General features: G+C 35.3%; 2 protein-coding genes across 2 annotated transcripts; one reads left to right on the top strand and one right to left on the bottom strand.

Annotated features, from left to right (window-relative positions):
* Positions 1–651: 651 nt before the first annotated feature.
* On the top strand, positions 652–4,301 carry LOC146145542 (cyclin-dependent kinase 2-like). The gene is made up of 7 exons (XM_083390227.1): positions 652–816; positions 892–969; positions 2,079–2,196; positions 2,589–2,759; positions 3,008–3,109; positions 3,304–3,507; positions 4,015–4,301. Exons 1-7 carry the CDS (start codon positions 701–703, stop codon positions 4,117–4,119), a joined length of 894 nt encoding a protein of 297 aa, XP_083246353.1. The 5' UTR covers positions 652–700; the 3' UTR covers positions 4,120–4,301.
* Positions 4,302–7,037: 2,736 nt separating this feature from the next.
* On the bottom strand, positions 7,038–12,502 carry LOC146145541 (histone acetyltransferase type B catalytic subunit-like). The gene is made up of 10 exons (XM_083390392.1): positions 12,384–12,502; positions 11,923–11,998; positions 11,622–11,745; positions 11,026–11,196; positions 10,390–10,511; positions 10,151–10,255; positions 9,898–10,004; positions 9,070–9,221; positions 7,573–7,689; positions 7,038–7,322 (listed from the first exon to the last, which is right to left on the bottom strand). Exons 1-10 carry the CDS (start codon positions 12,463–12,465, stop codon positions 7,188–7,190), a joined length of 1,191 nt encoding a protein of 396 aa, XP_083246518.1. The 5' UTR covers positions 12,466–12,502; the 3' UTR covers positions 7,038–7,187.
* Positions 12,503–14,770: the final 2,268 nt, after the last annotated feature.

Raw genomic sequence — 14,770 nt, 5'->3', positions numbered from 1 at the left:
ATATGCGTTATGGTATGCGGATTATTATTTTTTTTTTTGCATAACTTTTCACGTACAATAGTGAAAGAGCGCCCACTTTTTGACTTGATATTTTAAAACAGTGAATATTACTCAAAATAACAGCTTCCCTTTAACTAACTATATTGTTAGACGGTATAGGCGTATAACACCCGTGTACAAAAATACAAACTGGATGGTAAAGTCCAGGTTTGTACACATTAGCTTCAAAACGGGAGGCCGATTTCTAACAAAACGCTATAAATTGAAGCTAAGGACAGCGCTTCTTGCACGAAGGTGATATCAATTGTTGTTGAGCAATCATGCGTTAACAGTTAAATTTTAGCTGCGAAGTTATTTTAGAGATATTACAAATTAACTGTAAATCTGTATTTTCAAAGTTTTCGATAACATGTTTACCTTATTTTGATTAGTTTTTATTAACATTGGCTATAATTCAAGGCTTGAAAAGTAATGCTTACAACCAATTTGGACAAGTTTTTTCGTTACGGTTGGTGATTTTTCGGCTTTACCGCGCGCGAAGGAAATTGGATTAGAAAGTTGAGCCCTTGAGCGGCTTTTTTGTTGTGTTGTTTACGTTTACTGTTGAAGAAGCAAAAAAATTTAATCTGGTTTATTTTTGCCTAAGGCCTATTTAATAAATTCTTAAGGTTTTCTGAAAATTAGCATAGGGTTAGCAATCATGGACGGATTTCATAAAATTGAGAAAATTGGCGAAGGAACGTATGGAATCGTTTATAAAGCGTATGACAAACTTACCGGAAAAATGGTTGCCCTAAAAAAGATTCGCCTGGATACGTAAGTTTATTATAACTGTTTTTAATAGTGCGTTTATAGCTGAATGTATAATGTCGTAATTTCTTCTTTTTTTAGAGAAACAGAAGGCGTTCCAAGCACAGCAATTCGTGAAATTTCGCTTTTAAAAGAACTTGATCATCCCAATGTAGTCAGGTTAGACTTACTTGTTTTCAATTTGAACGTAAAACATTTTTTGCAATAAGTGGGATTTTTTCATTTAAATGTTTGGCCCTGGTCTAGAATCCTACCACAGAGTTGAAACTAGGGTTCCTCTCCGAGAATGTTTCGACGGTCAATCTCCGAGATTTCCAGCTAAATAACAATCCCGAAACTCGGAATTTTTTTGTAATCCCAGTTATTCGGCCACATACCAAAACTTTAATTTTATAAACTTGTCGTTTTTGACTGATATAAAGCAAACAAATATTACCCAACCTATTGAAGTCCCGAGTTGCTTTATTTGCGCTTACCAGAGGAAAAACTATATTAAATTTATTTTACCAATAAAATTGTGGAGCTAATATAAAGTAATAAACATCATAATGATGTAATTAGGCACCAAAAGTCAAATAATTTTGTCGGGATTCCCTGGAATTTTCATTTTTCAATCCTATTTCTCGGGAGTAAAAAATTTCGGAAAAAAGAGAACTCTAGTTGAAACAAATTTATTAAATCAACACAAAATTTGGGTGAGGTTGGGTCAAGTAATAATATTTGATAATATTGCCTAACCTAACGGGTAGGATTCTAGATCAGCGCCAAATATTTTCTTGAATAAAAATAGTTATTGGTGATTTTTAGCGAGACATGAAAGCTATGACCAATCTCAACCCTGATTGCATTCCACTGCCTTTCTGTCAAAGATGCTTTCCCAAAATCATGCTAGTGACGTCATTTGGCGAAATATCACAGGCCTAGTACAATTACCAAAAATTTGTCAATTTTGGCACAGATATCTACCGATTTTGGCGTAGGATATTGCCCCCCCCCCCCAAAAAAAAATGGCATGAATTACTTGATGCCACAAATTATGAAATCTCAACGAGATCTCGCAGGTGCACAGCTGAAAAAATTGGGGTGACCTGGTGTAACTAAGGTCAAAAGTGGATCGCTACTATAACATGGGAATATCGAGTGCAGGTTTAGTTCGTTAAAAAAAAGACCATGCACTTTGCCATTGCCATAGTTTCCATAGAGGGACACACGCTTAAGCCTAAATAAAAATTAAATATCTTTATGGTAAATTTACTTATTCTATTTAGGTTGATGGATGTCATTCACAGCGAAAAAAAGCTGTACCTTGTATTTGAATTCTTAAATCAAGATTTAAAAAAGTTTATGGATTCCCAACCAAAAGGCTTGCCATTGCCCTTGGCAAAGGTTTGTCACCTTTTTATCTGTCGCTCAAGGAGTAAAAATATAAATTGAGTAAAAATGATTGTAATGCAAGACTGACACACAATTATACACAAATTTCATAATTTTATTATAACACAGTTCTTACATAATTTACTACTATAGTGAAAGAAAAAACTATAGTGAAGAAAAGAAAGTTTTTTAAAGTTATTATATATAGAACTATCTATGGACCCGGTTAAGTACCTAAATATTTGGTTCGTAAAAATGTTTTTGTACAATATTGGCCTGAATGTTAATATTAAACTGCAAACTGTTAAAGCAATTCTTTTATATTTCACACAGCTGGTCCTGATCCCTGAACATGTAGTGTTAGCGCATGGTATACCACCTGTTTAATTTTCTTTATGTTTTAGAGTTACCTGTACCAGCTTTTGCAAGGAATTGGCTACTGCCATGCGCACCGGGTTTTACACAGAGACTTGAAACCACAAAATCTGCTCATTGATGAAGTGGGTTGCATTAAACTTGCTGACTTTGGCCTTGCAAGGGCCATAGGGGTGCCTGTGAGAATGTACACCCACGAGGTAAGAAAGGGAGTTTTTATTTTTTGAAAAAGAATTGCTTTTCTTTTTTTTAGTTAACAATGTTTTTTGCATTATTATTCACTTCTGAAACAATGACATTTTAGAATTAGTGTAGTGCTGGAGTGAGCATGGAGTTATATAACTTGGCAAGTGATTGCAATATAAAAATGTACTGTGTTGAGCATTCATGGTGTGGTAATTTCCTTTGAAAATTAGTTTTCCTTTTGAAAATTAGTACTTTTTTTAAGGTTATCACACTTTGGTATCGCCCGCCAGAAATTTTGCTTGGAAGCAAATACTACTCAACTGCTGTCGATATCTGGAGCATTGGATGTATTTTTTCAGAAATGGTACTGAAATAAAATAACTTCATTTATAGTTACCCTAGTAGTATGGAAAAAACGACTAAAACATATTTTTTTAATGTATATTCAAAATTTTTGTACAATGCAAGCACTATTAAAAAATGTATACTGAATTAATTTAAATTCTTACTGGTACAAATGAAAACTAACGATGCTCTGTCACCATCATTTATTTCTAGATCCACAAAAAGACCCTATTTCCTGGCGATTCAGAGATAGATCAGCTGTTTCGAATCTTCCGAACCTTGGGCACTCCAACTGAAAGTGTGTGGCCTGGTGTCACTTCTTTACCAGACTTCAAAAACAAATTTCCGCAGTGGCCGACTCAAACCTTTAAATCCATCTTCCCTGATTTGGATGAGAGTGGAATCGACTTAATGAAGGTATTTTTTTTGGGAGGAAAAAAACTAACTTTTTGAGTGGATGAATATTACTGTTATAAACTTTGAAAGCAATTTGTATGTAAAGCTACCTGGTATTGACCTGTGTAGCCTGAATCTGTACTGGACACAGTACGTTTATTTGGCTAGTTTTGGACTCAGGGACCTAATTTAACAAGTTTGGTATCAATAAGGCCACACATTATAACTCGTGAACGTGAAGGTGGTATAATTTGAAATTTTTTCAAACACGTTAAAGGGGTTGGTGAGTTGTATGACATCTCTATGAGGGGTTTATGTACATCAAGTTGTGAACCCTATTTTGATTACGGCGATAAAACGAAAACAGGGCTATTGAGTTGAAGACGGAAACAAACTTTATGCTTTTGGTTAATTTGGATGGAGCCTGGCTCGATTTTATTTAGACCACACTCAGAGTTTGATTGTTGTAAACCCCTGGTATAAGGTTTTATACGCTTTAACAAATGTTTCAATGTTGTTGTTTTTCAGAGTATGATCATATATGACCCGATGAAACGAATCACTGCCAAGTCAGCATTAGGGCACAGGTTTTTTGCCAATGTTTGCCTTCAAACCCCACAGATTAAACGATGAATAGGCGTATTTTAGTGCAGTGTTCTTCAACTTTTTTATTTCATGCTGCTGCTAGTTGCTTTTACTGGTGATTGTATTGTTTCGAAGCTGCCACTTTGGTGCTTTTTACCTTTTTTAACGCATTTGTATGATGATCATAGCCTTTAAATTTGTTTATGACTGTTCTTATTGGTAGTTGTGCAGAGAGCAAATAAAGCATTTTTTTACAAAGGCGTTGTACAAGACTATTGCCATGGCAAGAATAAGAGCTTACTTGATTCCTTTCATATTTTTTAATTTATGCTTGGACATAAATCATAACCAAATATACTGGAGTAGGAATGACCAACCTTTTAGCAGAATGGCCGCATTGCCTCTTTAAAAAATTCGGCCGCAAAACCTACTTAATTGAATGGGTGACGTTATTAGTCGGAGGTCGGCAACCTACGGCCCGCGGCCGGCCAGTATATTTCTTCTGGCCCGCGACCTATTTCACAAGCTGGACAGTGGATACGGCTAATCGTCCATGCCCATGGGCGCCCGCAAGGGGGGGGGGGGGGCACTTGACCCCCCCTGGAATTTCAAAATGCAATTATTAGTATTATTTGTAAGTGTAATATGTATTACTTATGAAGGTTAAAAATATTATACACTATCCATTGCCCGCAGTGGCGTATCCAGGGGGGTGGGGGTTCTTACCCCCCCCCCTTTTTGTAAGTGATATTATCGTTTTTTGTTCGTTTTTGTCATGGTTTAACAAACTGTTCGAAGCGGCGTGCTTTTTGAGTAATTGGGTGATGCGTCTTAATCTAATGCGAACCAAAATCGAGCGAAAAACGCCGTTTTTCGTCTTTTGTTTGGTCGACCGTAATCGCTGGATGGTTTTTCTCTTTCGTTATTTGTTTAGGAAACTTTAGGTTGACTGATTAGCAAGTGTGTATTCGACAATTGACAACGCTAAGTCAAACCTTCTTTCTTTTTCTCTCGCTAAAAAACGTCGAGTTATAAGCAGTATGTTCCTCGCTGTTCGGTCTATGCGCTAATATCCGATGTTGGTGTAACACGACATTTGTTTAACTGAAGCAGATTATTAAAAGGAGGTATAATGGTGACTGTCGTGCGCGTTTCAAAGTCTCCATTTTTAAGTAATGATAGTTAACGCAAAATTATGCTCTTTAAGCATACTCTAAGACCACGTGCTAAGTGTGCAATGGACACAACTTATTTCCCCTCAACCGCAGCTTGTAATTTAGCTGACTTGGCAAACAGTTCGGCGCAGATGTTGCGCTAATCTTGGCATAAAAATACCCGGTGAAAACGATCTTCGTTTAGTATTGCAGGCGGTGAAAGGCGTGCTTGTAATTTAGCTCTAGTTCCGTTGATGGAACTTGAAAACTCCGCTGCTGATAGTCCAATTATGTATGATTCTACCACAATTAATCACACTTAGTTTACGGTCTTGGTTTGTTTTTTTGCCTGAAGTTAACGATTGCACACTGTAGTTTCGCAGCTGGCGCCTGACAGGATTGTCGACGACGCACGTGCTCGCTTTTGCTGGACGTATTTGGCAGTTTCTGATTTTTTTTATCACGTCTTGCAATCACCATTCTATGACGTCATACTGTCACTGTTTTATGACGTCATTATTCATTAACGTCAGACGAAAAATAGGGGAATTCCCTTAGTTAAAAATTCAGGACCCCTTTTTGATTTTCTGGTTACGCCCCTGATTGCCCCCCCCCTGGAAAATTTTCTGCGGGCGCCCCTGGCCATGCCTAATATATTTTACTATGTTAACTATAATATATTTTACTATGTTAACTATAGGAAAATGCAAAAAAATTGCGCGCTTCGCGCGAATCGTATTTCCCTTTCAGCATATTTGCGTTTTGAGAGGGCTTATCAGACCAAAGGCGACGTGCGCATGAAAGCTATATCTAAGTGGAAAAATGAAAGTTCCTTCAATTTAATCAATGATTTTTTTTCTCTCATGCATTCCGTTTTTTATAGTAAAGGAAATTTTTGACGGCACGTCGAGAACTTACTGAGTTTGATTTGGCCCGCGACTAGAAAAGGGGGTTGCCGACCTATTTTATAAGTTATGTCATATCGTGATGTCATAAAACCACTTAACTTATAAACACCCGATACGAAATTGTAAACAAGGGAGATTCTTCGTAACTTTTGTGCGATGCCTGAAAATATTGCATACCTGCTGATTAGAAAAAAATAAAATATATGTGTCTAATGTACGCCCTTGTTAGCAGGTTGATGCCTTAAAATTGGCTTATTATATGGGCCGATAATTCATTTTCGGGACATCTTATTTTTGGGTGTTATGCTATGTTTCAGACCGATTTTTGTCCGGAACTTTACACCGTTTTCAGACATGGCGTAGCGTGGACAAAAAAACTAAACTTGTGTGACGCGATGGCTTAGTTCAAAGTGAAATTAGTGATATTTAAAAGTAAGCCGAGTAAATTACGCTATTTGTAATGACCCACTAGTTCACTTCAATAAATTAAAATAAGAATAACACTGAGCCCTGAATATATACCCCCCACATAGTGTACAATTATATGTTATTTCGGAGGTACCGATACAAATAGCTAATATGCTCAAGACGCCGATGTTATAGGCCTTCACTCAGATCTTGTAAAACGTTGCGATATTACATTTGAACATAGACTCCACAATAAGTTGAACATTTAACTTAAAACTTGTATTATTTGCTACCGTGCTGATTAATGATTAATTTTGGGTAAGTTAGCCACCGTTTTCTGTATTACTGTCAGGATTTCCAAACTCTTTATTTCGAAATAGTAAAAGAAAAAATTATGGGAACCATTAAATTATTTTTTTCCAGGCTTCAGATAACTATTTTGTGGACCGCATGTATATCGCACAACACAACAGAGCGTACGTTTATTACATATTATTGCGGTGGCACCAAACGCCCTTTATTTTCCATGACGCACAAGGCAATAAATGCAGGAACGGTCATTCGAGAGAAGAAAAAACTAAAAAAATGAAAGAAGTATGCACAATCTTCTGGAACAGGGAGAAAGCTACAGTTCCAAGCTGCCCGTCTACGAAGCGTCAAGGCGGGCAACTACCTTCTCATATTCAACGAGGTGCTGGTGAAACTCCTTCTCAAGAAACAGATGTCGCTCTTCAATGGAAGGCATTAGCTTTGACTGAAGTTGCCTTCCTTTCCTAAGGTTCTGCATAATAACATACGCGCGAGTTAACCCCGAGGGTCGGTAGAGATTAGCGTATGTTTAGCGAGAAAAGTAATGACATTTTTTTTCAACAAAGTAATGACATTTTAAGTTTTTTGTAATATATAAGTGATACTAAACGACTCGCAATGATTTAGGTAAAATTATTTCAAAACAGCCAATTTTAAGACGAATCACTGCAAATTTGAATGCTGAACAAAATGTGATTAAGTAACTTAATGTACCAACTTACTTTTAGTGGTATATTGAGTCGCTCTTTCACCATAAGTCGATACTTCGTGAATTGGTCTTCGTCGTTTTTGTTTGTGTGTCTCAGGCGAAGTATTTCATAAATTCTGCGGGCTTGTCTCTAAAAAGTCAATTTGCAATGTAAATAAACGATGGCACCACAGTACGCCAATATATTCATGTCAGTATTGGACGATGCTTTCCTCAGCAGCTGTCAGCTAAGACCAAGGCTCTATTTAACATAAATCGATGACATCTTTTTAGTTTGGACACACGGGGAGCAGCACCAATTACAGGTGTTCTTTAACGATTTTAACTCGGCAAATCAAAACATCAAATTTACGATGGAACACTCAGCAACCAAAGTCAACTTTCTAGACACAACGGAGTCAATTGCAGGTGGATTAATACAGACCACGGTTTACCAGCCCACGGACAGTGAAAACTTTCTAAATCCAGAGAGTTTTAGCACATCTTCAGATCAATAGTCTACAGTCAAGCACTACGTTTACATCCGGATCTGTTCCGAAACCGAAGACAGAGCAGCACAACTAAAAAAGCTTGCATTGGCGTTTGAAAATTTGAATTATAAAAAAAACTTAGTGCAAAGTCAGATCATCAAAGCCAGTATGAGCAAAAGAGAAGACCTCCTGACGCCCACCACCAAGAAGGACAACAACCGGACCCCAATAGTTCTAACGTACAATCCGCGGCTACAACACCTGAACCGCATAATCGCCGACCTGCAGCCAATACTGGATAACAATCCAACAACCGCTTCGATATTTCCTTTGAAGCCACTCATAAGTTTTCGGCAACCGCGCAACATAGTCGTCACCAGCAAATTGAAAGACGAAAAGCAAAAATTTGCACCCAGCGAGGCTCACAGTCGAACAAAACATAATTAAAAAGTTCGATGCCATCAATGTCGGGCTCAATCGGGATTTGGGCTTTATGTCACACTACACCTCATAGCAGGCTGCACTACACCCATCGTACCTTGAAGCGCACGCCTCGTAGTATGATTGTTTTTGCGTCAGTAACACGCTTTGCGAGCATGTGCCTGTGGATATGTTAGACGTCACCATTCTTATCGTCTTTTATTTACGCTTGCGCTTTTACGTGCATTTTAATTGTTTTCATTTATACTTTGACCTGATGAAGCACGGTTGTGCGAAAGCTTGTCGAGAATCAAATACAATTTGTCTTTATATAGTGCCACATGATTCCTCTAATGTAAATAAAGTAACAATAAAATTTGGAATTATCTATAGTTTTTTTTACGTAATGTGGTACCGTACTAATATGGTATTTTATAGTCTCCTTATTTCTTTTTTTGATTTTTTTTTAATTTTGCTTTAATTGAATGGAAAAATAACTCTATTGTAATCATCAAAAAATCTAAGAAATATTCAGCGGAGAATGTTATTTAAACACTAAATAATTTTTCTGTCTGGGTAAAGTTGCACCTCACACCAATAAAAAAGTGCAAACGTTCTACCTTGTTTAGCTTAAAATTATTCTTTGCTTCTTTGGCCATTTCGTTTGAAAACTTCTTCTGTAATTTTGAAGGTGCGTAGGCATCGAGTGTGGCACAGTTTGTTGCATCAACAAAATCTCTCACTCTTTGGAAGTTGTCTGAGGGGTCTTCAGCTGAATAAAATATTGAATCACATTACTCTTTTTTGATTCTATTTGATTAAGATATACTGACGAGTGACGATGCCGTGTCTGACCTAAATTACTAGCTTTGCTGGAGCATTTTGCTATTATATTACTCTTTAGCGCAGCGGTCATTAACCGGGTGGCTGATAGGATTTTTGAGAATCTGAATTTTGCTCAATTAATAAGCTTCTTGATACAACTATTTGTGTACGATTAGAGACCATTATATCAAATGACATTTTCCTACATGTTTTAACTTGATTGTATTGTTCCACATCCATTTGTAGTGACAATTCAGGAAAATACTCGACAAAAATTCCAGTTTGTGTGCCAAAAATTGATTTATTATTGTTGAGGGGTACCATAAGCCACAAAAGGTTGAGAATCACTGCTTTAGCGTATTTAAACTAATTAACACAGCAACTGTCAAAACTTCTAATTATATTGTTGAAATAAGTGTTTATTTAAGACTTTTTGAGGGGCAAAGCGGTTTGTTGAACCGCAACCCAATTTTTAACTATAGCATAGAGTGGGAGTTAGTCTTTGTAAGGGGCCATTACGGTCTCTTCTGTTTTAGCAGTCACCAGAAAAACCTGGTTGCAAAGTGTTCAACGTCTGCTGCAATTGTCTTCTATACTGTAAACGCAAAAAAAAACACACCAACCAGTGATATCTGTGACTTTTGGGTTTGAAACCAGTTGTTGGTAGATGGTTTTCAACAGTTGCGAACAATGTCCTTGTTTTTGGTATGGAGGTAATATCATCACTTGGCTAAAAACATACAAAAATTCAGTTTATCACCATTTGCCCCAATAAATGTGTAATTTCAAAATGGTCCTGTTTTAACAGTATTCATTCTGAAAACTCTTAGTTAACTTACAAAACAGAAGTGCGTTTTGTGAAAAATGGCATATTACCTGATTCTTGGTCTACATTTGTCAGGATAGGCATAAAATCTGTAACAGGTTGAAAACCCAACAAATAAATATGATACATGTCCACCTTCAGTGCACTTCTCAAATCTGTAAAAAGGTATAAGTGCTTTGAAATTTTTATTATATCTAAAGAAACTACTATGAAACTATTTCATCCAATTATATCCCTTGTGTAAATATTTTCTTTCTTCTGTTAAGTAACAATACTTATTTGTTCTTACATTGTAAAGAAGTCCCACTTTTCATCATCAGGATCTATATACGAAGCAGCATCAATAAACCACAAGATGAAGCTTTCCATTCTTTGATGGAATTGCTTAAAACCAGGACACGACATATCCGCCTAAAGGCAAAATACCAAACATTAAGTTGAAACCATAAACACTGCTTTTTTAGATAAAAATTCCTAATTCCATTTTATTTGTTACACATTTGTATTTTGCAGTTACCATATTTATATGAAATAAATAGTGTTAAAAAAGATTCCAATTATTTCAGTTCAGTTTCTCTTTGTTTGCAAGTGCCAAAATGTTGTGCCAATAAAACTTGCATTAAACATATAGCATTAATATCTACATTTCCTAGAAGTATGAGATTTTTTACTGTTAAAAACAAATCTTAATCCAGTTTAAATTTAAGTAATTTGAAATGGTTGTAATTTCCTTTGATTTAAGTTACTTACAAAAATTATAGGGACAACTTAACTAAATCCCTAACTTGCTAAGAATGTTAACTTTAGGAAGTGACACACAATAAAAGCAATTATATCTTCGGTAATAAAAGTCTTGCTTTTTATTTGAACCAAACTATGAGTGTTGGTTAAAATAAACTGGTTGCGCAAGTATTCATTTGGCAACCTTGAAAATGTTAAAAATCCGTTTCTGTGCTTTGTGTGTGGTGTAAGTTGCAATAAGTTCTCCATGTGGCGTAAAGTTGGCTTGCTTTTCCAGTTTGATAGAAAACTCATTGATGCTTTCACAATAGCTCTCAGGAAGAATGTCTTTAAGCTGAGCCCACAGATCATCTGCCTAAAAATTGAAGGTGTGATACATAAATGGTCACATAACAATTGTAAATGCTACAGGCCAACTGATTTCCGCTAATTCCATCATTGGTTTAAAAACAAACCAAAAAATATTTAAACAGAATCAGATTTTAAAGAATAACATTATTTGAACTAATTCAGGATAACATGGTATTTCAACAACGACATACATATCATCGCAAAAGTGTACAAGTGTATATTATAAACAATTTAAAGACAGCATTAGTTATACATCTACCACTGATGTGTTTAGCATGACAAGATGTAATGTGCTTTCTGGAATTTATCTTGCATAAAAGTACAGAATTTCAGGCAAATTGTTTAAAAGTGTCAAATTTACGTAATGAGTGTAATTTAAAATTGTATATCCACTATTAAATGGTTCTGTATTTCTAAATAGATGCATACCTCAACACCTTCAGCAAACTTGGGATTGATTTTCTTTGCAAACTTGATATTTGCATATAGTTGCAATGTTGTCGCTGCATAGTAAAGGTTGATTCTTAAATTTTTGTATCCAAAAATCTGTTCCCTGCAAATAAAGGTAGAAGCAATTTTTGGGATGCAAATAGGCAACCAGATAACAGGCTGTGCAAGTTTAATTGCAGCATATCTGATTCTGCTTAAACAGCTTTTACTTTATTGTTTTTTTCTTCTGTGGTTAGTTTCAAAGATTTGTCTACAACAACATTAATAAATATTTACATACTTTTCACCAAATATTTGGTGGGACATGTCGGGATGAAAAAAGTCTTCTTCGGAAGCAAGATCTTTTGAGCTTTTGACTGAAAGAACAAGTAAATGTAAATACTAAAGCTGGAAATGTTGTATTGCATTTTTGGCGTTCTTAAAACAATACCAACATTGGTACTGGGATGCAAATAAGTCAATTACAGTTACTCAAAAATAAAATACATGCATTCTTCACAAAATGTGCACCCTTTACTTTTGATATTGTACACGGGGGACGATTTTGTAGCTTAAAAATGTCTGGCAGTAATACAATTAAATTTACTTTTTATGCCAAATGGCGACTCTGATATGTTTTTCTGCAAGCATTTCATGCCAAAGATCTTTGGCGGGAAGGCACAAGAAAGCAATCGGTCTTTACCCATAATCTGTTAATGATGTTTTATAGAACAATGGCGAAGATATTTGATAAAAACTTACTCATTTTAAACCTAACAGCATCATTAGAGGAGCAAATGTACTGAGCAATTGCATTATGAAGAACATCCATCGATGAGTTCATAATAAAAATATGTTCCTATAAATATTTGTCTCTAAACCACTAGGAATTAAAAATAACATGTAAAACTAAGACAAACAAAATAAGCTAATTCGGCGATGGTCTACAATCCTATCACTTTTTAGTTCGGGGTTTTTGTTGCTAACAATATTTGGATTAGGGTTAGCATTTGGTTGGGTAAGTATTATTATCGTATATTCTTACATATTTATTCTGTCTTAGCAATTTTAACTTTGACCACTTGTTTCGTTAGCATTAAAATAAATGTGGTACGATTTTAGACCAGCGCCGCTAATTCTACTGTAAGCAAAAGTGTATATAAGCATTTTAAGCGTGGGGTGGGTCAAGTATTAGTATATTTATCATTTAATAACAATACTTGACCCAAACCCCATATCCCAACCCGGATAATGTGCGTTGTGATCGGATTCTAGACTAGCGCCACAATTAGTCAACAAATAAAGTAGTAAACTAAAAAAATTATTACGTAGTTGGTCACACGCAGCCTTCTAGTGCGGCCCGCATGTGACCAACTACGTAATAACTTTTTTAGTAACTAAAACCGTAACTAAAATTGTGTAGGCCTGTTCTAAGTATATCAGTCTTGAATCTTTAGTTACATTAGCACCAAAGTTTGGCGTCTTTGGATTTGTTCATTTCGTAATGTCACACAGTACAATGTATTCACAGCGCAGAATTATTTGAAAAGTTCAAGTTGTGAACTTAACTGACTGGGATGTTACTGTAAATTTGCGTTTAACGATTGTTGTTTTATTTCGCGGGAGATTGTGTGACGTCACAGAAACAATTAGTCGCCTGTGACGGCGAAAAACCGAAGCAACACAGATCATTATGTAAAATTAAAAGAATGTATCAATTACTAAAAATGCGAATTCATTTTGAGAAAAACAAAAATAATATTAATTCAAAATATATTTTGAATTTTTTAATCGAAACAAATAGGATAGAAAAGAGACGAAAATATTCTGTGTTTTCTGTAGCAAAGGAATCATTAATGTAAATTAAAAATGTCTTCTGCGAGTTGTTTTATTTGGCAGATTGAACGAAAGCCTAAAACTAAAAGTCTATTTATTTTATTGTGTTTGGTTCTATTTATAAACGCTGTTGTTTTGTTCAATAATAGCTTTTATTGTTTTATTGTTGCTTTGGCATTATGCGCAGTGTGAATCATAAAGTCTACAAAGTCCTAGTTTTTTTAAATTGGCCATAAATGCCGCCAGTTCGAATATTATTCGAATCTCTTTTAAGTGATTTATGCGCCAAGTTTTTTCACGTTAACTTTTTGTGGCGCATTTCTAAAACTTTCACTGCCTCACCCAAACAATTTAGCCCTTGAAATACTATTTTGGATCGCAAAAAAGTTTGCCGAGCACTGCATTAGATAGAAGCTCAGTGTTGTAATGACTTAGGTCAATGACTTGACTTAAGTCATTTGGGCAAAATGACTTGACTTGACTTAAGTCTTTCGGACAAATGACTTGACTTGACTTAAATTTTTTTAACAAATGACTTGGTTGAAAATAAAGCGTTTTTTTAAGTAGGCTATTTTATTTATAAAAGTGAGCTATTTGTCCAAATTTTGGCACAAAAACAAATTACTTGCTATATCTTCTGTTTTCCTTATTTTTTAGTTCAGTTATTGTTCATATTCATGTGAGTTTAAAAATTCGAATAGTTTAACGTTTTATTTCTATGGGACATACTTGACTTGCGCAACTGATGACTTGGACTGGGACTTGACTTGTTATTTATTCAAACAGACTTGACTTGGACTTAAGTTATTTTACAAATAACTTTAATGGGACTTAAATCATTTTAAAATGACTTGTTTACAACACAGAAGTAACCTAGTGTTTACCTTAACCTAGTACTACACTGCATTACGCTGTCTGACTCTAAGCATATTGCTATGATTTAAAACAAACGAAAAAAGATAATGTTCGGGTAAAAATTAACACTGATATTAGTGTCTTTAACACAAATAAAATTTCAGTAGCATTTATTTACATTTATTTGGTTTGCATCGACAGAAGCAAGCAGTTACATTATGGAAGTGTTGCAAATAAGTACAACAGTTAAAAGATCAGTTAACAGTTTGGCATGTGCCTAATTGAAGTAACACATCTTTTAAACAAAACAAAATACGGATCAAATAGGGTTAACACAAGAAATTCCGTTTTCGTTTGATATAAACTGAGTTGAAGTAGCCCTTTAGACTATTACACCCCATTTTTTACATCGCTTCTTTTAAGCAAAATATCTAAATCATATATTTACAGCGCGGAAT

This window comes from Ascidiella aspersa, chromosome 5, assembly GCF_963924565.1.
Source record: "Ascidiella aspersa chromosome 5, kaAscAspe10.2, whole genome shotgun sequence".
NCBI classification, from domain to species: Eukaryota; Metazoa; Chordata; class Ascidiacea; order Phlebobranchia; family Ascidiidae; genus Ascidiella; species Ascidiella aspersa.
The sequence above is the reverse complement of the archived record's forward strand: the minus strand, read 5'-3'. Positions and strand labels throughout refer to the sequence as shown.